The sequence below is a fragment of the Poecilia reticulata genome, linkage group LG1 (genome assembly GCF_000633615.1).
Source record: "Poecilia reticulata strain Guanapo linkage group LG1, Guppy_female_1.0+MT, whole genome shotgun sequence".
Lineage (NCBI taxonomy): Eukaryota > Metazoa > Chordata > Actinopteri > Cyprinodontiformes > Poeciliidae > Poecilia > Poecilia reticulata.
In genome coordinates, this window is record NC_024331.1 from 9,929,730 (window position 1) to 9,951,461 (window position 21,732).

A 21,732-nucleotide genomic window follows, 5' to 3' on the forward strand; every position below is an offset into this window, starting at 1 on the left:
AAAACAATTTGGGAAATGTTAATCTTAAACATTGAGACTAATTTAAATATAAATGTCCATGTATTGCCAGCTTATTATATGACAGGATGAAATCTCCAGTGCAGCCATTGTTTCATAATATTGAAATTTTTTTGTGCCCTCTGATTGTTAGATCAGGATTTTCTTTTTTGCAAAAAAACACAATGTAAACAAAAAACAAGAGGCTTTTGAGATTTAAAGAAAGTCTAAAACTTTCCGTCTCTGCTGCATCAATGCTTAGCTGCAGGAAAGCATCGTTTCACAAAACTTAGAATCACGCAACGTGATTTTTAATGCGACTTGCCTGCCCCACAGTGACCAGCGCCCCCCTGCCAGACGCCATGGAGACTCCTGAGAACAGCCTTCTCACACCCTCTGCATGAAAAAATAAAGACCAGACCTTGATTGTGATGCCAGATGATGCAAACACAAAGCGAAAACTTGCTTTCATGCTCATTTACCTTCTCTAAAAACTCTGTAGAGTCCATCAACGGCATGTTTATAGCTGCAAGCAAAGCACAAGTACAATGATAAATTACGTGAACACCAATCTATACAGAGCATCGTTCAACCCCAACACTCACTTTCTTCTCTGCTCTGGTGGCAGCTTCACATCATTTTGCATTCTAGGAGAGGAAGAAAAATAAATGATTTCAGATCTCATTTATCTTTCTAGCTAATGCCATAATTAATTAGCAAAATACACACAAATGTTCTTGTTTAAAGGAAATGTTGTCAAGTAGCTTTACCTGACATTCACCAAGTCTGATGGAGTCCCAACAAACCCACCAGTGAATCCTGTTGGCAGATAAAACGTGTTGGTAAACAGTCCTTCGCAGGTGGTAACTGCACATTTGGGTCAGCGTGAAAGACGAAGGAACGAATGTGTGTGTGTGCGTGTGTGTGCGTGTGTGTGCGTGTGTGTGCGCGCGTGTGTGTGTGTACCTCCAAATGCTCCCAGCAGGACCTTCTGGTAAAAAGGCATTGGTCCTTTGCCAGTGTTGCCCATCATGTCTCTGACTGTCTCATAGATGGCAAATCTGGTGAGGGAGTAGGTAATCTGAAAAGCAGAAACATGTTTAGTTCATTTAATTTTCAGCTCAGTCACTTTTTTTAGGAGGAACAAGTCTGGGCCCAAGTAAGCTGCAACCTCAAGAGATCTGTGGAAGGAAGACAGATTATCTTAACAATACAAAGCAGGTTTGCATCTTAGTGAAGCATCACGGTTGCTTACACCGTTTTATTCATGTTCTTGGGTTAACACATAACCATGATAACCACATTTTAGTACATTAAATTCTGATTTTTTTCTTAAATTCAGATTTTAAAGATAAAAAAATTACAAATCCTACTTTTAACGTCTCAAATAGAACAACGATAAACACATATCTACTAAATGAGATTATAATGGATCAGCAATACAGACAATCCTAATAAAGTTGTGTAATCTAACACAACTTCGCCAGTTGTGTTAGATTCAGTGGTGGCCTCAGGAGGCCGCTAGGGGGTGCTGTAAACCCCACTGGATAAACCATAGTACCTGGTTGGTCTGCGTGGTTTCTGACAAATAAGAAAAGCATTTTAAAACAGAAACAATTCTCCTGAATTGGTCCAACATGTAGCAATTATTCCACTGTTATTCTGAGGCACAGTGGTGCAGAAATGTTAGATTTAACTTCTGACAGAAAAGGGCTACAAATTTTAATCTGACTTGTACAAAATAAGCGGACTACAAGAGTAGAATCTCTTAAGAGGAGCGTAGAAACAACAGCACAATATAACCAGAGGCACCCTAAAAATAAAAAAAAAAAAGACAGGATATATCTATGTTTTCAGGTTTTTTTCTGACTGAATATCCCAGCTCAAATCAAGGCTCACTGAATCAGACAAACTTTTTCCAATCTGTCCATGCCCAATTTAGGTGAGTCTGTGTGAACTGCAGGGTAATTTCCCTGCTCTTAACTGACGGGAGTGGCACCCAGTGTGGTTTTCTGCTGCTGTAGCCCATCTATTTCAAGGCATTTTCTCCCCCATCTCAAGCCAGTCTATATTCAACGAGAAATTTTTGTCCAAACCATTGCTGCTCCGAACAAGAGGGAATGACCCCCTTTGTTCGACTTATTCCCAGTGCATTTGAGTGATGGTTGTAAATAAAAACCCAAGTATATCAGTAATTTCTCAGACACTGGTTTCAGTTTCAGTGTGGTTGAGCTCGCTAAAACAAAGTCCCAGTAAAAACTTGCTGTGAAAAGCAGTTTGTTTTATTGCCGACTTTATTGGTGACCGTTGAAGATTTGTGCTTGCGTGCGTTCAGAACCGTACAAAGAAATGATCCCTTCATAGCACTGACTGTTGCTGCCTAAAATGACTGACTTTGAGGCAGCTTTTCCATAAAGTTACAGTCAAAGTTGTAAAATTTTGAAGCTTTATCTTTGCCATAAGATGGTCTTATGGAGGGAAAAAAAAGTTGAAATTGCTGTACAGGACTTTCCCTTCCCTTCTCTATTTCTCATCAAGTTATAATCCCTCCTTACCTGAGAAGACCCTGCATCATCATCATCATCATCATCATCATCATGCTGCTGGCCTCTGGTCTAATGTCTCCTCCCTGACCTTTTGCTCTTTCTATTGTGACAATAAAGATTTATTTTAAATCAGTGGAAAGCAACAGTGAGTGCAACTTCTGAAAAAAAAGAATTAAACAGGATCGGGTTTATTCCTGACATAAACTAACAAGCAATAGGCATCAACATTAGTATTCTTGTAAATAAGCTTAATATGATATGCTGGCATTAATTAATCACCATTTTGTATATATCTGTATGCAGCAGCTTTACTCAACTTACACGATTTGTTTTGAAAAAATAAAAACCTGCAGCTTTTTTGCCTTGCTACTTTTCTATTAWTTTGCTAAGCGCCTTTTTCCACACTCAGACCGATTCAACAAATACATATGTAGATTAAGTAACAAACTCGTCAACACTGAAGTTGATGATCATCCACATAATTTTTCAGATTCTGACAAAATTTATCTTAAAAAACAAAATCTACCTGTCGACACAGAGAGGCAGAGAGGCCACTGTAGAGAGCCAGCACTCCGTCATTCCTCACCACGTGCACAGCCATCCCAACCATCTTCTTCTTCACTTCCTGCTGTGTCTGCAGGTGGACCTGAGGAAGAAAAAAAAAAAAAAAAGAGAGAGAGCCATATGTTGAAAAAAATTAAAACCTCACACATTGATTTGGAGCTTAGATGCAGAACACAAAGGAGGAATGCACAGATTGATCTGAAAGCCTAATTTGATTCAAAAATCAAACAAGGTTTTCTGAATTCATTTGTTTTCTTTTAATGATAAATGTTATTTTCCACGTTGTCCTTCATTAGGCCTTAAAGAAACCAAAAAAAAAAAGGAAATCCTGCCATGCACCAGTCCTCCAGGCATTGTAGCAATCTGTGCTTGTTGGAAGAGGGCCTCAGTGGTTTCAAAACATGACCTTTGTTCTTTGTTTTGATGAGGACCTGAGAGTAAAGGTCAATGACCTTTTAGAAACAATGTGGGCTTTTTTTCCCCCCACATTGCTGATCTGAGCAAACTGGTTTGTGTGTTTCGGTTCAACATTTAAATCACTGCAGCTTCTTTTGTATCTGAACATTTTCAAGTCAAAAATTTTAAGTCCGAAGTCGAGTTTCTAACTTGTATAGTTCAAAGTTCCTCACCAACTCTACCTTCACAATCTGAAATGGATGCTGATTTAGTTACAACATCTACTGAACAAAATGTTGCAACAGTGTCTCAAGATACAAAATAATGAGGAAACACATTGGCCACAGAACCACATTGGAAACAGACATTTTGCAAATCTAATGTTTTCAGATTTTGGAACAAAGTTCCATGATAAAATGCAGAAATCAAATATGACTTCCGACATAATTTATTACCCACATTAGCAATCCATAGCCCTGTGGAGTTGCAGTAGAGGAGACAGTAAGTTGTTGTATTTCGTCCCTCAAGTGCAAATGACGAAGCAATATCTTCATCACCGACTTCACTTAATTTCAATTCAAGTACGAAGAGAAGCAGATTTAAAAGAAACCACTGAAAAAAGTAGCTCTGAAAATCATCAAGTTATTTCTCCATTTCCCCACTAGAGAAAAATCTGTTGTTGTCACAGGTATAAAGATGAATTCGGTACGATTCGATCAGGGCTCAAATCAAGCTGTGAGTAGAGGGAAAATTACTTTTGGAGGGAAATTAATTAGATAGTGTTTTAAATAAATCAATCAACTTGATTATTTTATAACCATTTCATTAAAAAAAGAGAATTACAATTTAAAGCAACGCAGCATCAGAACTGGTCCCATCCTTACTTTTTTCTCAGTGTTTGTGCTGTTGGCAAACCACTTTGTAACTTTAAAAACTAGAACAGATGAGGTCAAACTTGTGTTTGCCAAATCCGGTTCTACGTTAGCATGAAAACAAACATGACTCTGTCTGTGGTCTTTGCACTGCCGTAACTGGACTTCTCGGCGACGTGGAAACAGAGCTCACTACAGCGAAGTGCAAAATGCGTTTTTCTCTATTATGGGACCTCATTCTGTTTTCACTGCATAATGTCTTTAAACCAGCTAGATGTCGGAATAATTGTCGCAACAAAATGTTATCCACTCTTGGAAATCAAGCCATTAAAGCCGGCTGAAAGCCAGAGACGAAATAAAAATGCCTTTTGAAAGTCTTAACACTATACTTTCCCTAAAACTGGATTGTGAACATTTTGATTATTACATAGATTTTTATTTAAACTCTTGAGAAAACAGCATTTGATGAAGATGAATTAAAGCTGTCTCACACTAATCTCAGACATGAAAAACACTTTGCAGAAAGACATAATGACAGAAGAGCTGTTTAGTACTGACTTTTCATAAATAGACAATTTACTGGTAATCCGATGTCAAAAACAGCTATTTATAATTTTCATCATCTCAGCCAGCTGACCTGCAGTGCACACAGCAGCAGGTAGGGGAGGGGCAGTAATGTGTAATAGTCCAAACTAGGCATCATCTAGCTACCAGAATGAAGTTTTACCAAGGTTCTGATAAGTTTTGGATTTAAAACAACTAAAATGTTGAGAGATGGGAGGCTCAGTTGGTAAATTGCCTGTAAATGACCTGTACTTGAAACATAACTTTATCAAGTTCATATGAACCGAAAGCACTTCACACTCCATTCAGTCACACACACATTCACGTGCTGAGTGCAGTGTGTGATAGAGCTCTCTCCTCCCCATTGCCTTTCCAGTTACTGCTAAATAAAGGCCTCTAGTGCCTAAAAAGAGGAAAATAAACCTAACATTTTCTGTTACACTGTTCCTAACGGTTTTATCGTCCTTTTAATCAGAGGATCCGGTTCAGAGACAAGTTTACCAGACAGACAATTCATGCAGTTCAGAAACTGATCCAAATGTACCCGTTATACCCGTTTTAGTCAAAACCCAGTCAACAAAAATCTATATTAAAGCGTGCAACAGGACAGTTTGCTTAATCACAAAATCCTAAATTTGGAGGCTGTTTACTTAAATATTTTTCTTCAGTCTCTGTATAAATATTTTAATAAACACATGGTATGGACTACATAATTTTAGGCATTTGATATGACTAAATATTTGCTAATTTTCTGTTTTAAATCAAAGCAGACATATAATGCCATACATTTTGATATATATAGGATGATGCCATAACATTAAACTATCCTACAGTAGGAAACATAAATCAGCCCATAAAACTAGAGAAGACGGGTCACTTTGTCACTTTCAGCTGTAGTTGTTTGAAACCAGTCACTTTTTTTAACCTTAATGTCAGTAAGCGGTTCATGCTCTGTTTTCTTCTTAAAATAATGAACATTTACATTTCTGAAACATGTGCTTTGTGTGTAAAAACCCGCTTTCCAGCTTCGCCACATGCAAGTAAAAAGTGAAGGCAAAGAGAAGGCATTTCAGAGCTGTTCAACTCCAGTCTGGTGATTATCTTTCCTCCCTGTATAATTGCACAACACATGCTTTCCTGAGTGCCACAAACTTTATTTGAGTCATGTGCAAAAGTCACTAGAGAAGAAAAAGATTAAGGCATTTGGTATAGATTAACAGGACTACTGTGTCTGGGAAACTTTGCGTTGACCTATGACCTAGATTCAACTTTGAACATCCTACTTATTACATACAAACTCTGCCAACTTAAGATCTCCGTTAGTTTACAGTGATCTCTGCAGTCTAGCAGGGCACTGTGTGAAACCTTCAAGACGTGAGGTTTGGTGAAATACGCCGACTTGTGCAAGAACAGCTGGAACCAGCTGTTCTTGGAGAGTGCAGGTGTTAAGGCCTGCACTCTCCTTCACTCCCAGCTCTGTGGGCAGAGCCACTGCGCCCCTCACCTTGACGAGGTCCAGAGGATGGGTGCAGCATGCGGCTCCGCAGGAGGCCAGCCCCCCGAAATACCACCGCGACATCCGTTTCTCAGTCATGATAACGCCGGCTCCTCTCCCGTCCTCCTTCCACAGCGCTGGGTTCCCTCCACCCGGCTCGCCACGGTCCTCCGTCCGCCTGCAGTGCGTGGTGGCTCTGCTCAGACCTGGAGCTTCCAGTCGCTACAACAAGCGAGCGTAACCCACAGGACAACCTCGTTAATCTTCAAACATTCCGATAAAGGAGAGAGGGGACTTTCACGTCGCGAGACCAGCGTGCACGCGAGAGCTCGGTTGAAGCTACGATGTTGCGGCGCAGCAGGAAGCAGCTGTGACACCGAAGGAGAGAGAGAGAGAAGAGCCCAGCCAATTGTCACTGCGGACGGAGGAGCTGCCTACCTGCTCGGTGGGGAGGCTGAACGGTGAAGGGCAGCAACGTAGTATGACAATGCAGAAATTTTCTGCACACAATAGGCTCGCATACTCCTGTTTCCCCACTTTTAGCTGTCATGTGCTTTTAAAGTGACACTCATCCTCTCCGATGCGATGCGGGTGATAAATGGGAACACTGTCCCTTTAAGAAGTCAACTGTTCCCAGGAGAGCAGAAAGTAACCCTGAAAAATGGAGCTGCTGGTGTTTGGTGCTCAGCTTTCTTTGTGGTTTTACTGTGCAACTAGTTTAATGCTGCCCGTCTTTTACATGTTGAAAACAGCGTCCATAAAAATAAATACTAAATGATTTTGATGGTTTCATTTTCTTAAATTTAACTTGATGAAATAGTATTATAGTAAACAGACTTAAGATAAAAATTACAATAAAAGACAGAAAGATAGATAGTTGGTAGAGGGGTTACTTTGTTTTATGGAAAGTTCTAGTCAAACGATTTGAGACTAACTGTTTTGTTTGTTATTCTTCCAGAATGTCCTTGATGTTTTCCTTGGAAATAAGTGTTTAATTGATTCCTTTTGACCCACCTTTTCTGTCTTTTGTCTTTGTGATCAACAGAACAATTACTGTGCATCAGTTGTCAGTCCAGTTTGCTAAGTTGTTGTCTTTATTTTCTTAAGTGACTTAATATGTTGCGTGAAAAAAATGTATGCAGCAGTGCTTAGAAGTCATAGATGGTGGAATGCCTTATGAAAAGGGCGTATGAAAGTAGTAATAATCTCCAGTAAGCGCAACTAAAAATAATAAAGTGACTTTAGTAAACTTTTWAAAATGTTCTACAAATTATAAAACACTGGCACCTAAATAGTGGTTCTTTTTGAGAGGCTTGACGAAGAGTCATCAAAGTGATTGATAAGTTGTTGATCAGCTTCTAGTATGAAACGTTTGCAGACAAAAAAAAAATCATTTTTGAGTTGGGACTCAACTGGATTGAACATGTCAGTCTTAATCTATGAAAAAAAGTACTTTATGTTTCCTGAAAATCTGAATGAGACTCAGTCAGAAGCAGTGTGAATACTTTTCTATGTTTATTTAAATAGGCTGAGGGTGATGTGTGGGGTCATTATCATGTTGAGTCACAACAGGAGAGATAAGGGTGAAAATTAACTTGAAGTTGTTCTTCTTTTCAGAAAAAGAGAGACTATTAGTTTTCTGAAAACAAATCAAATGTATTTGTATATTGTTTATGTATCACTATGCTATTTTATGGTAAAGGCGGAAAAAAATAGAAACTTGGTTTTTGTAGAAATGTCTAAAAATTACATCCTTTCACTGTTGTCATCCAGCATAAAGTGTGAAAAGAACATTCATTTTTAAAACTAAGGATATGATGTATGTTGTTTTTTAATGAACATTTTCATTTCATCAACTACATAGTGAAGTATGTTTAGTTCAGATTAGGTATAAATAATGATCAGCCCTGGTAAAAAGAAAATTAAACAGATCATTTAGTCATTAAATTGACTGTGTGCTTTCTTTGTGCCATGACTTTGTGTTCTACACTTTGCACGTAAATGCTGGCATGTGCTGACACGTGTGGCTCTTGCTCATCTAAAAGTAGATCACATGCAGATAAGCCTTCGTTATTCTCTGCTGTGATCTGAGTTGAGCAACAGAAGTAGGCTTGAAAAATGGACAAGCATTCAATACACAACAGAAGAAGAAAACTGATTGTCATTCCAGAAAGAATCAAATGACTCACAAACACCAAAATGACCACATATTAGAGCAAATGGATGAACAACAATAATTAAAAAAAAGATAAATTTCACAATACATTATCCAGTCTTGTGTAAAGTTTAGATAAAACATAATTTGTAACTGTTTCATAAAGAATAAGGGCCTCAATATAACTAAGTTTGACTCAATGACAGATCGTCAGTGTCTGCTGCCCCCTAGTGGAATCTGTTTGTTATCACAACTGTTCACGATTCAAAATCGAAAGTTCCGGTCTGAAATTGTGATCTTTTAGAGCCAATTCTGTTAACATGCTTTAATAATAATTAAATGTATTTCACATAGATACTTAAGTCATTTTGCACATGTAAAGGGAATTATTTCGAAGCGACCGACAAAGATGYAACACAAATTATATAAATTGCATTGTTATAATGCAATTTATAACAATGCATTAACAATGCAATACAGGTGTCATTGCTACAGGTGCAATGACACCTGTAGCACTTTACTTCTGTTTTTACTTTGGGTCATTATGATTATATGTATTTGGACATTTTCGGCTAAAAGTGATGCTTTTCAGCTTTTGATTTACATACATGATCATGAAAAGAAGCAGCAAACATTCGTGTTTGCACCCGAGGTTCCAGACATTTCACTCAAAATGTGAGGTTTTTGATAAAATATGAATAATCTGCTTCCCAGGGTAGAGTAACTTCTATACCCTCTGTTGTTTTAAATTTACGTTGGTCTGCAAATGCTCAATGTCAAATATTTTACCAAAAAAAAAAAAAACACTTCAAGATTTTATATACATTACAGCGCACTATTACTGCATAATACAAGCACTTTGAATGGCCTTGTTGCTGAAAATGTGCGACATAGATAAAATGACCTTACCTTACTGTGCACTGGGTTTTAAACTTAAGGTATTAAGGTATTTGAGGCACCATGTCTTATTCTGTACATCTCAAAATCAGGTAGTCGCTCTCCAATTTCTTAGTTATGAAATCAAGAAAAACCAAAACACTAATTACTTTAATATATGAAAGTCAAAAAATACAAAAACATTTTTTAATTTGCTTTATTATGAGAATAAACCTGCTCAAACTGAAAAAAATATATCAATGATTATTTCAACTTAAGAATGCTTTTCATGAACATATGAAGCAGCAACCGTTGAAGAAAGAATATTTTTTATTAAGAATAAAGACACATTACAGATTTAAGGTGACAAAGAATAAAGTAAACAGAATAAATACTCAGATACTTTCAGCAAAAAACACCAGTGTAAACTAATGTACAATGCACACTGGCCTTTAGTACACATACCACCCACACACACACACACACACACACATGCGCACACACACACATGTACATGTACACACACACAGGCGGAGGCAGAGGGGAATCTGAGAAATGTGAGCCACGCGCATTAGTGACCATTAAAACATTTAAAATCCTCCCACGATTCATTTCAACTCCTACTCCAACACAAAGCCCTTAAAGTTAGAAAACCTTCTTTATGTGCATTGATATTTTTACAATGAAATATGAAGACATGCCAAAAAATGTTTATACTTTATCCAAATTTAAATTTAAAATATTTTCCATTCAAGTAGTTTTTTTTTTATACATAGGAAATGAGGCATCTCTGAATATGTAAAAATGTAAACGAAATATAAATAAGAAAACAAAAGATTTTATTTATATTTAAATACTAAAAAAAAGGTGTGTTGAAAAAAAATAGTGCATGTTTCCAAGTTTGTGATGTTGGAAGGCCTCATGGCCATCACCCTAATTTTTAGGATGGGTCTCTGGTTGGGTCACAACAAAATATTAATATTACTTCAAATCCTTAATGTGCCAGGAGTGTGAATAATTTTGAACTGAATTGTAAATTATAATCTAATTAGCACACATCTTCATCCTAGGCAAACATGTAAGTAAGACATAACTCTAAAGCTTTAGTAAAGAATGAAATCAGCCCCTCTTTGGAAGAAATCCAACTAATCATCGCATAGAAGCAAATAATACTTATATAGATGTCATTTTTGCAAACATGTAATTGTAAGGTGTTTAGATGTCCAACAAAGTGATCTCATACAAATGACTTTTCCTGCTGCTTCACTTCTCCTGCTGCCCCCGTGGATGGGCTGGGCTTTGCTGCGGCTCCAGATACGGGCAGCGCTCTTCCTCCAGGCGCGGCGGAGCCGACGTGAAGCAAAGCTCCCCCCAGCAGGAGGAGCACGCTGGCCACCCAGCCCAGGTACAATGCGGGCCCCAGTTCTCTCTTCAAAGGCGCCGCAACATTTGGATCATAAAAGTCTCTAATCGTGGCATAGGCAGTCCAACAGATGGGCGTCAAGTAGGCGATGCCGGCCACGATGAGGAGCACCCCTGCTACCCTGGCCAGGCGGGCTTTGGAGGTCTGGTTGCCGTCGCCCATGCAGTGGGTACACTTGGCCCCGGCAACACCGAGCATGACCGCCAGAACGCTGAGAAGCAGGGAAAGAACCGTCAACCCTCGAGCTGCCTGGGCAGACGTAGGGAGGGCCAAGGTGGAGTCGTAGGCCTTGCACTGGATGTGGCCGGTGGTCTGAGACATGCAGTTCATCCAAAGGCCCTCCCACAACACCTGGGCAATCACTAGCTCTCCCCCCACGAAGGCCGATATGCGCCACAGCGGAGCTGCACACACCAAAGCCCCACACGCCCAACCCAGTAGAGCCAACACCAAACCCAGCACCTGGAGACCGGTTGATGCCATGGTTGCTCCGGAAACCGTCTCCGTCAATAAGTGAAGAACCTCCTGACTCCAACCCTGTAGCTCTCACTAGTAACTATTGACAGCGAGGAGCCTTTATCCACTTAATTCTTGGTCAGTCAGTCAGATCTTCAGCATCCATACAACTATGGAGAAGAAATAGTCTTTTAGAAAGCATAGTTTATGGCAGTGTTTCTCGTTCCCAGTCCTCAGCGACCACTGTTTTGCATGTTTTAGAAAAATCAGGTGTCCAGAACACTCAATTCAAATGATTGCATGACCTCCTTTGCATGCCATCAAGTGCTACAGAAGCCTGTAGAAGGGAAATATCAAAAACATGCAGTGCAGTGGTCCCTGAGGAGCGGAACTGAGAAACGTTGGTTTTCGGCATATATTTTAAACCCCAGATGGGTTTCTTGAGAAAACAAGTTTATTTCCCAATGGTTTTCTCGAGATCATGAGATGATAGATGTGTGATGATTGGTGTGTCTGTGCGTGTGTGTGTTAAACCCAACTCCATTCTTCAAATGCATGCCGTTGCATCTCATGATTTCAAGAAAACCACCTTTGTTTTCTCAAGATGAACTCGTTATCTTGAGAAAAAGACGACAACACCACTGGGAAAAAGTACTTGAGGATTCCGTATAAGTGACTTATGTTGGTCGAACTTACTTCAATCAGAGGTCCGCAGGCGGCTCGATGATCCTCTGTGCACTGCTACATCCACAGTCCCTCCAGAGAACAACAGATGTCCGAAGCAGTGCCTCTGTTTTGACAGGGCAGCTTGTCTCACTGCAGCTCACACAGGGTGGAGTGGGAGGCCAGCAGTGTAATACTGCATACTAAATATACTCACACAGAAAACACCACACAGATAGTTGGTTAGACAAAAAATGAAAGCCATTCCATAACAGCAGAAGGACACTGGGACACTTTGTTGCAGCTACAACTGGCAGCGGCCATGTTGTCATCACATAAACTTGGAGTGGGCCATAAAAGAAGGGGAGATGGAAGCTGCTGGACATCATTGATCCCAGTTAGTAGATCCAAATGTTCTTGTTGTTTAAGATTTTATCATCTATTCAAGTGACAAAACACTTTTTGTCACATGAAAATTACAATTTTCAAGTGACAAAATGGGATTTAATTGGTAGATCACAAGAAAGTTGTGCATTGTTGTAGAGTTGGAGAAAGAGGATAATTGGTTTTAATTTGTTTCTCAACTAAATATAAAAAAATGTGATGTGTTGTTTAATCCCCTTTGCTCTGATACCACATTATATGAATTTACTTTTATGTAATTTAATCTCATTATAAATCTACTTGATTTGAGGTTTTTTAGAGAACATTTGTGAACCATCACAAAACCGAAAAAGAAAAAAGGTAAGAGGTAGATTCAAAACAGTGGTAATGGTGTGAAACAATAGCCCACGCGTCAACATTTTGCAGACCACTGTTCAATGCATCACCTGTAGAACGAGTGTGTCATAAAAATAAATCTAAAAAGATGCAAGAGTAAATCTAGACATCTAGACAGGCCTGGAGTGAAGAGGATTAATCAGAGAAGAGCACTGAAGGGTTAATTTTAACTCTGGAGGATGGCTTTTCATGGACACAATAATGTTTTGTTTGTCTATCCCATAAAATCTCAATGAAATAAATCCTAAATTGCAGTTGTAACCTAACAAAATGTAAAATGTGAGAAAGCTCAACAGCTCTGAATCCTGTTGCAATCCGCAGTAAATGCAAGTTCCATTTATTTGAGGTAAAAACTGTACACATTGTTGTTGCCACTTGGTGGCGATAGAGGCGTTGCCACCTTTTCCACGTTCTTTAATTCCCTTTGAAGGAGGTCTCAAATGATTCCCCCATCATTTGCTGATCCTTTTCCCTTCATTTCTTGAAGCTCACACTGTTTTAAGGAAAGAAAAAACACTTGTTGAAAAAAATGCTATCACAAAAAAATTTAGTTTTTGTTGATGATCTTGACTGCATCATGTAAATATCCCAGGAAAGGATCATAATGCATGTTTTGAAGGAGGGAGGTTTGTAGAGCAGACGGAAACTAAAGCAAACATGATCAGGCTGCATGAGCAGAGAACAACAAATTACTCCTTGATATCAATACTATAAAGTATAACTCCCTTTTCTCTGTACAACAGCACCTAGATATCTGTAACCTCCCTCATAAATACAATATACTGATTTACTTTCACATTGGAAATTGTTTTGTACCTAATAAATCACACTGGCTGACTTAGTAGATAAAACAAAGATACAAACAAAGCAGAGGCACATCATTTCTTTGTATTCTCATGATGTGAACATGCGGATTCGGTGCTCAGATTGCGTAAAGATTAATGGCCAGAAACTAGTAAATGTTAAAGTTGCTGAACTACAAATCATAATATGAAAGTTGCATCTTTCCAAGAAGGTTTTTAAAAGGCTACTTCATGCTTAACGTCATTAGACTCTGGATTCAAAGGTAGTGCAGGTCTAACAAAGTATATATCCACTGCAGGGATGGTCAAGCATTTATTTCTTCATCAAACATTTTTTTATGTTTCCTGGATTATTGACAAACCAAAGTTCATAAGGTTTGTTTTGAGTTTTCACTCCAACTTTTACATTTTCAAATACAAAAACACATATTATGTATGTATGTGTTAATGGTAATTGTAAAATACAATTTTGTCTAATTTAGTCACATTTAACAACTGTATTTATGTTTGTACTCTGTGTGAGCTGAAGTGGAATTTCAGCACTGATTAAGAGTGAAAATGACAGATTAAGAAGAGATTTAGCAATTTCTTTTTTTTATTTGGCTTATAAACCTGGGGTTGAACTCTTTATTGTTATCAGCTGTTCTGTAAGTTTCGTTTTTCATGAAACGGGTCACGTGTGACGCACAGAGCAGTTTCTTTTTCCCGGAAATGCTGCAGAAGGTCAGACAGGAGTTAGTTAGAGCTACGGGCAGACCCATTTTTGTTGCTTTCAGTCAGATTTGATCCAGATTCCTTTTTCTTATTTTAGTTTTGCCTTCTGCAGAACATGGATTCAACCTCAGCTAAAGGTCGGTATTTCTTCTTTTAAACACATGGCTTATTCATGCTCAGTAAAAAAATATCCTTACCTCACTCTAAATCAAACTTTCGACATTTCTCGACACATTTTGTTTTGTCCTGTCCAAAGACCTGAGAATCGTCCTCCTGGGAAAAACCGGATCTGGTAAAAGTGCAACAGGGAATACCATCCTGAAAAGGGACGCTTTTATTGCAGAGATGTCTCCTTCCTCTGTGACGAAGACATGCCAGAAAGAAACCGTCCACCTGGACGACCGAACAGTGACTATCATTGACACTCCTGGGGTGTTTGACACATCAATTACTGAGAAAGAACTGAAGCGTCAAATAGAGAACTGCGTCAATCTGTCTCTCCCTGGACCACATATCTTCCTGCTAGTCATCAATCTCTCTGCGCGCTTCACAGTGGAGGAGAAAAATGCCATCAAGTGGATCACAGACAACTTCGGCGAGGAAGTCTCAAAGTACACAATCGTTGTTTTCACTGGGGGGGATCAGCTCAAAGACACCATCGAGAACTATTTGCACAAAAGCCCTGATCTGAGGAAGCTGACCAGTGACTGCAAAGCTGGATATGTTGTGTTTGACAATACGTGCAAAGGAAACCGCACTCAGGTGGCTGATCTGCTTGAGAACATAGAAAAGACTGTCCAACTGAACGGCGGTCATTATACCAGCGAGATTTACAAACAGGTCCAGAACAAACTATGGTGGCAGCAGGCCCGGAGCTATGTGGGAACTGCAGGAAATTATTTATTGTGTGCAGCAGCAGGCGCAGCTGCACCTGCTGCTGCTGGTGCTCTAGCGGCAGAGGAAGCAGCAGTAGCTTTATCTGTACCACAAGTGTTGGCTCTTGGAGGTGCAGCGATTGTGAAAGGTGTTGGATGGTTCATCAGACCTAGAACAGGCAATAACTAAGTGACTGGAGTGTTGTCATACATGTACATTTAGGAATATTTTAATTTCAATATTGCTTTCATTATGTTTATTTATGTCATTCTAATTTTTAAATGTCTGTATGATTTATGCCAGATATTGAAGACATTTCTCCATTTCGATTGTGATGGACAATAAACCTATCCACCTTATCACTGTAATAATGTATAAAGTATGTGGAGAAAGCATTACATTATCTTTCTGTTTTATTTAAAAATAAAAAATGAATAATGTTTTATGACGATGAGTTTTTTTTCCCCTCTTTTGTCGAAGAATCAAATTTAACATGAAGAATAACTGCACGACTATTTTGTTCTTAATGCAAAATGTTCATAAATGGGAGAAAATCAAGTTCTTTTCAAATGTAGTTTTTTTTAATGAAAGGACTAAAAAAATTTTACCGTCATATATACAGGACAATGCTGCATAGTCCAGATCCAATTCCAAACATTCATTAACATCAGGAAAGTTATCTTTCATCTTTTTATTTGCACAGTATCAAAGGGTTCATTTTGCTTTAAAGGACAKGGAACTGCACAAACTACRAATTCTCCTCAGATAGGTTTGCTGTCTCTGGAATGTTGTATAACTTGTCACATCACAGAGTTAACAGTTTTTCCTGGCAAAAACACACTTTATGTTTTGTCTATGGCTGATTATCTGCCGGCAAGAAAATGTCATATTTCCAGTCAGGTCAGATGACAACCTTGCCTGGGCCTGAGACAAGATRATCTGAGATGGRCCTCCACCCATGGCCAATTAGCAACAAACCAGATTTCAAAATAGCAGGTATGTGTACACGTATTTTAGACATGAGTCACATGCCCATTAAGTTTGCACAATGGCTGTTTCTACGGGAAACTAAGGAACTACCATCATAAAGAGGAAGAGGAAACAATTGCATGTACGTTGCTGTAAAAATGTTTGTGATTTTTCTTTTTTTTTCCACATTTGTCAAATGTTTTATCATCAATGCAACCCAGGATTATTGTTGCAAACATGACATTTTTACATAATTTATGTGTACAATCATCCATTCCCTAAAACCTTCTTCTCCCAGCAGGATCACTGAGTCCTATTTCCAGCAGTCAGTGGACAAGAWGTGGGTAAATCCTGGACAGGTCATCAGTCCATCACAGTGCAACACAGAGACATATTCTTAAACTGTGACAGGAAGCTGGAGTACTCAGAAAAACAATCTGTACTGAAAGACTAGGATTCAGATGCAGGACCGTCTTATTGTGAGGCAACACAAAGTAATTGAAATTATTACTAACATGTCCATATATAATCATTGGTGACGCATTCTGTGATTCACCTTCTGGTTATCAGTTTTTGTGAAAATCAGATATTAACTAATGCTTAATCTGTTAATTCTTTAAATTTCTTCTTGTTATTGGAATCAAGAGGTGAAACGCCACAGAAAACCAAAACACAAAACTGAGGCTAGTAACACACAGCCTGATCTATACATGTGATATAATACACAAAATTCATGTTTATTATTTTGTAAATTTTTTTTCAATACTTACATCTAGTGCATGTTTTACCTTTTTCTAATTCTCTCCTCTTTCTGCACTTTTTGCTAMAAGCTGAGACAGAGAGGRAAACAAAATCTTTATGATTTATTTCAGAGGCTTCCACAAAAAAAAAATACAAGAGGATTTTCCCTTCATTGTTTCACATTTCCTTAGAGCTTGCAAGTTGCTAATAATAAAGCACAGGAAACKGCAGCAGGTCACAGTTTAAATAAGGAGCAACAAATCACCTGCACAGGAAATCTGTTGGTCAAAAAAGGTATGCAAGAGTAATTCTTTCACAGAGCAGTGTTGTGTATGGAACATCAGTACACCTGTGCTGCCAAGACCTGCAGGTCAGGTCCAATATGATCCAGCTGTGGGTCAGTTCAGGGTTGTAGGTTGAACAAGTTCATTTAAAAGTGTGTAAACATGAATTTAATAGTTAAATTCAACAACAGTTTTGCTTAAAAATACTGCTTTGATCATCTAAATCACATGTCAAACTTAAGGCTGCCGTAACTATATAAGTGACCCTTTTTACTCCATAGAGGGGAATTAAATAGAACCTTTAAAATAACAATTGTGTGCTAAAATATTATTTTATCAATCAAATCAAAACAGTTTTATTTGTATATCTTYAAATTACATCAAAGTGAAAAGATGTTCAGTGTCATTAAATTTTAAGAAGTACTCATCAGAGACACRGCTATTTATTKATATTTTAAGTTTATTAGTGGGTAGCTTTTTTCAATACATTYTGCCACAACTGGCCCTTTGAGAACATTTGTGACCTTGATATGGYCCCAAATAAAATTGAGTTTGACACCCCTGACCKAAATATTTCTAATTTAAATTCATTTTCCAGTCAAGCTTTACTTTGTTCATTTGAGAAACATTTCCTGAAAACCAGAACAGGTTTGACATACATACCAATATTAGCTAATTTTGTGTAAGATATTCTGCTTTATTTGTAATATTACTACCGACAAACAGGATTTTGTGTTAATTACACCGGACTGTTTTTTTTAGCTTTACATTTTATCCCTTTCCAAACCCAAATGGCGGCTAAACCACATAAAACCCCGAGGACGAGCGTCGGAGCCCCTAGAGCCAGCGCCACGGTGGTGTTCGCCCCCACCGCTATGACAACGCCGGCTAACACCAACACCACCGCGGCAGCCGAGGCCACGCGGATGTTCTTCCTCCRAACCTGTTTCTTCTTCTCTCGCTCCTTTTGCTGCTTCTCCCTCTCCTCGTCCCACACCTTCCTCTCTTCTTCCTTCTTCTCCTCCTCTTCCTGCCTCCTGCGCTCCTCCTCCTCCCTGAGCTTCCTCTGGGCTTTCTCATACATCTCGTTCGTGTAGTGCTTCCCTCCGTTGTCTTGTACCATTTCCTTGATCATGTTGATGAGCTCTGTGACCTGCACGCGGTCGTCCGCGTCGTTGTTGTTGAAGGCGTGGTACCTGCGCCCAAACGTGATCGAAAGTCTCCGGAGCTCCTTGCACTCCTTCAGGGCATTGTCTGCTTTGGCTTGATCCTTGCACGTAAACAGCATGATGGTGTACATGGAGGCGTCGTCGCCAAAGTTCTCCTGGATCCACTTCACGGCGTTCCTCTCCTCCTCRGTGAACCTGACTCCAAGCCTGATCACCAGAAGGAACGCGTGGGGTCCAGGGACCGACATCTTGACGCACTCTTCTATCCTGGACTTCAGTTCCTCCTCTGTGATTCCTGTGTCAAACAGCCCCGGCGTGTCGATCACTTGGACTGGGATCCCGTCCACCTCTCCGCTCTGCGTCTCACAGTGCTTGGTCACCGACACCGGGCTCGGATCTTCTTTGAAGGTAGCTCTGCCGAGGATGGTGTTTCCTGTGGCGCTCTTCCCTGATCCAGTCTTGCCCACCAGGACGATCCTTAACCCTCCAGACAAATCCAAAGCTGCGAATTGAAATCAAAGTTAATACTTTATATTAAAAAAACATGTTAAATGGCTGAAGTGAGGATGGAAGTTTTGTGCTGTTTCGGTAGAACATCAGTAGAGTACACTTTCTTTTTTTTGCCAGTAGCAGAAACTAAGTAACTGAACTATGGATTTCTTACAGAACTGCACAATTATATATTGATGCAAGTTGACACATGCCAGCCAAAGCAAGGACACAAAGTACAAGAAAGCAAACATAACACACAGACCCACTGCCAGCCTTTCACGTAGAGCATTGGCCTTTTGGCATACTGACCTCCAGTAGAACCAGTAAGGACAGATATTAAAKTGATGCTTCTAACATTTGAAAGTCAATAGACTTGGACCAATGTATTTATTGGAGAAGGTCAGAGTTTATTGTTTTTAATTTTCTCCGACTGTTTTCATTGTTTTAACGTTAATTTTTTATCTTTTGAGTGTTTTTGTTTCACATCTTCAAACGTCTTTGTTTTTGGTTGTTATTTTGTATTCTCAAAGCTCCCTGACCTTTCGACATCACCAGTTGCAGGAAACAGGAAATAACAGAGGGACAAACATCAAGTAGACTTTGACTTGAGTTGCAAGTTTTACTCTATTTTCTATCTCATTAAATGGTTTTAGTTTTTGTTTCTGTTAGTAAATTTAGGCACCAAATGTATGTGCATGTGGTTTCTACTACTGGATTAAGTTTTCAAAAGTGAAATCCTTCTTATACGTTTGTTTTTTAATGGCACATCCTACTGCTTTCATGTCAAGTCTACTGCTTATTTTTTATACTGTCATAATTGAGGCTGTAGATTAAAACAAGTATTGTGATTATTGGTATAACTGCTGCTGCTTGTTGTCAATTGTGGAAGACAACACTGGCATAACACAAAATATATAAAACATAAACAAATAATGCCTGCAGAAATATTTTAAATTTTTCCTGAATTACATACCACCTATTTTAAATTACTATTTTCAACTTATGTCTTTAACTTGTGCTTAATTTTCTTTTTATTTGATTTTACAATATTACAATTAGAAATGTCTCCAAATGACTGTTTTAGATTTATATTCATTGACTTAAGTAGCAAAAAATACAAGAACATTTCTGATAAATTAAAAAAAAAAGACATTCATACATTTTTATTCATTATCTAAACTCGAATAAATAGTCATTTCAATTTATACAGAAACACCAAAACTCAGCTGCTTCATGTCAAGGTTATCGAATTACAGCAGTAACACTATTTTTTGTGTATTATTGGAGAGCAAACATCAGAAAAAGGAATTGGAACATGGCAACTAAAAAACTACTAATAAAAATACTAAGCTAAAAAGAAGTACATTAGCAATCACAAGAAACAGTTAAAAATGGTCTTTAATTACAATATGTGTATTTACTAGGATTTAACAAGATTTCTCAGAAAATGAAGTTTGAGGGAGCATACCGTCAAAGTTATAGAGACCACACCCATCAGACCGAGGCAAACTTCTCGGCTTCTTCTCTCTCAGTTGTATTTCTAAGACAAATGACCATCGAGATAAAAACAAGTAAATTGTTAAAGCAATCTTTGTTATGAAGCAATACATTTCTTTTTGAAATCCATCTGAGCGTTCTTTCTCCCAGTTTAACGTCACCCTATGATCCCAGTCAAAAGCTCCATAAAGGTGACTGGAGCGGATCATCAGGTTTATTCTCTTACCTTCAGCCATCGCTTTGGATCCACCTTTTCCTCGTCCCAGGTGACCAAGTTTGTTCCAGCAGATCTGAAGTCTGAATTATTGCTTAAAATGTTGCTCTAAAGCTTCACATTGGCGTTCGGGGAGACTTCTGGAAGTCTTGGCTATGTGCTGGGAGCTTCCCATTTCCTTCCATTGTCCTTGGGCTGCATCTGAATATGAGAACGCTTGCAGAGGCTGTCGGCTGCTTTCTGAATGCACCGAACGTGATCGTGTGAAGGTTTGACTGGAATGTTTTGCTAATGTGAAAAAGAGACATGAATTTAATCAAGTTCTTTAACAATATGAGGTTTTCTCACTGTTTTTTTGTAAAATCTGTTTGAGAGGTGATGGGGGGARAGTCAGTCTCCAGGGTGCATCACATCCCTCCATTGTTTGCATCTTCACCAATCAGAATCGAGTAATATTGAGCAGGTTTTTTTGCAAAACATAACTCAAGCTTTTCAGTCCATTCAGTCTTCAGTGTTTTATCAACTAGACCCATACTGTGACAGGAAATTTTGAGGATTTCTGCAATAAACACATGACGTTTCTTACTTCCTGGTGCGAGTGTTTGTACAATGGAGCTGAAGTGTTTCCTTTCAGTAAGTTATCTCAGGGGTGTTGGATGGAAGCAAGAAGCTCTGTCAGCAATGAGTTTTGAGGCACATATATAGTTGTTATTTGGGTTTTCCTTTCAGATTTCTCATCTTTTGGCATTGCTGGGTTTAGGCCCTGGTTGCACTACTTAAGTTTTTTTGTTTTAAATAGTAATTTCTTTCTTTATTAAAAATATCTCTGTTTGTGGGGTTTGGACTTCTAACCACAAATGCATTTGTTGTGCTAGGAGTTAGCAACCATGTTTAAATTAAGTACATCAAAATTCAAAATTAAATTTTTTACACGCAGGGCTAAAGATACCACAAGGGTTAGAGACTCGTGTCGAATGACCGGAAGCCAGTTTCTCTTAGACTCTGTCTCTTAGACAACCTTGGATGGACGCAGGTGAGCCAAACAGCTGAACTCACCCCCACCGTCCAGGTGAATCTGCAGCTGAATGCAAATGCTCCTCTTTTGTGTTGTAGCAAGAAGATGGCCTTGGGTCTTCATAGAATTTGCATGTCTTCTCTCTGGCTTCCTCCCACAGTCTTTGGTCCG

At 38.8% G+C, this 21,732-nt stretch overlaps 3 protein-coding genes and 1 pseudogene across 4 annotated transcripts in view; 1 reads left to right on the top strand and 3 right to left on the bottom strand.

Moving 5' to 3' along the window:
* slc25a10b (solute carrier family 25 member 10b) overlaps nucleotides 1-7,175 on the bottom strand; it is a 13,123-nt gene extending 5,948 nt beyond the window's left edge. The window contains exons 1-8 of one of the 2 annotated variants that reach the window (XM_008422948.2): nucleotides 6,873-7,175; nucleotides 6,444-6,656; nucleotides 3,070-3,189; nucleotides 964-1,078; nucleotides 768-816; nucleotides 603-644; nucleotides 480-523; nucleotides 323-393 (exon numbers count right to left, since the gene is read on the bottom strand). In XM_008422948.2, coding sequence (XP_008421170.1) covers nucleotides 323-393; nucleotides 480-523; nucleotides 603-644; nucleotides 768-816; nucleotides 964-1,078; nucleotides 3,070-3,189; nucleotides 6,444-6,533 — 531 coding nt within the window. In that variant the 5' untranslated portion in view covers nucleotides 6,534-6,656; nucleotides 6,873-7,175. Of the gene's footprint in view, nucleotides 1-322; nucleotides 394-479; nucleotides 524-602; nucleotides 645-767; nucleotides 817-963; nucleotides 1,079-3,069; nucleotides 3,190-6,443 lie in introns of both variants that reach the window. The other variant, XM_008422210.2, reaches the window with a different exon arrangement.
* A 3,099-nt stretch (nucleotides 7,176-10,274) lies between these two features.
* LOC103470332 (claudin-9-like) lies at nucleotides 10,275-13,956 on the bottom strand (annotated as a pseudogene).
* Nucleotides 13,957-14,114: 158 nt separating this feature from the next.
* LOC103471571 (GTPase IMAP family member 4-like) lies at nucleotides 14,115-15,628 on the top strand. The gene is made up of 2 exons (XM_008421022.2): nucleotides 14,115-14,441; nucleotides 14,561-15,628. Exons 1-2 carry the CDS (start codon nucleotides 14,420-14,422, stop codon nucleotides 15,367-15,369), a joined length of 831 nt encoding a protein of 276 aa, XP_008419244.1. The 5' UTR covers nucleotides 14,115-14,419; the 3' UTR covers nucleotides 15,370-15,628.
* A 1,371-nt stretch (nucleotides 15,629-16,999) lies between these two features.
* LOC103469658 (GTPase IMAP family member 7-like) lies at nucleotides 17,000-20,904 on the bottom strand. Its single transcript, XM_008417876.2, has 3 exons — nucleotides 20,559-20,904; nucleotides 20,304-20,375; nucleotides 17,000-18,845 (listed from the first exon to the last, which is right to left on the bottom strand). Exons 1-3 carry the CDS (start codon nucleotides 20,566-20,568, stop codon nucleotides 17,914-17,916), a joined length of 1,014 nt encoding a protein of 337 aa, XP_008416098.1. The 5' UTR covers nucleotides 20,569-20,904; the 3' UTR covers nucleotides 17,000-17,913.
* Nucleotides 20,905-21,732: the final 828 nt, after the last annotated feature.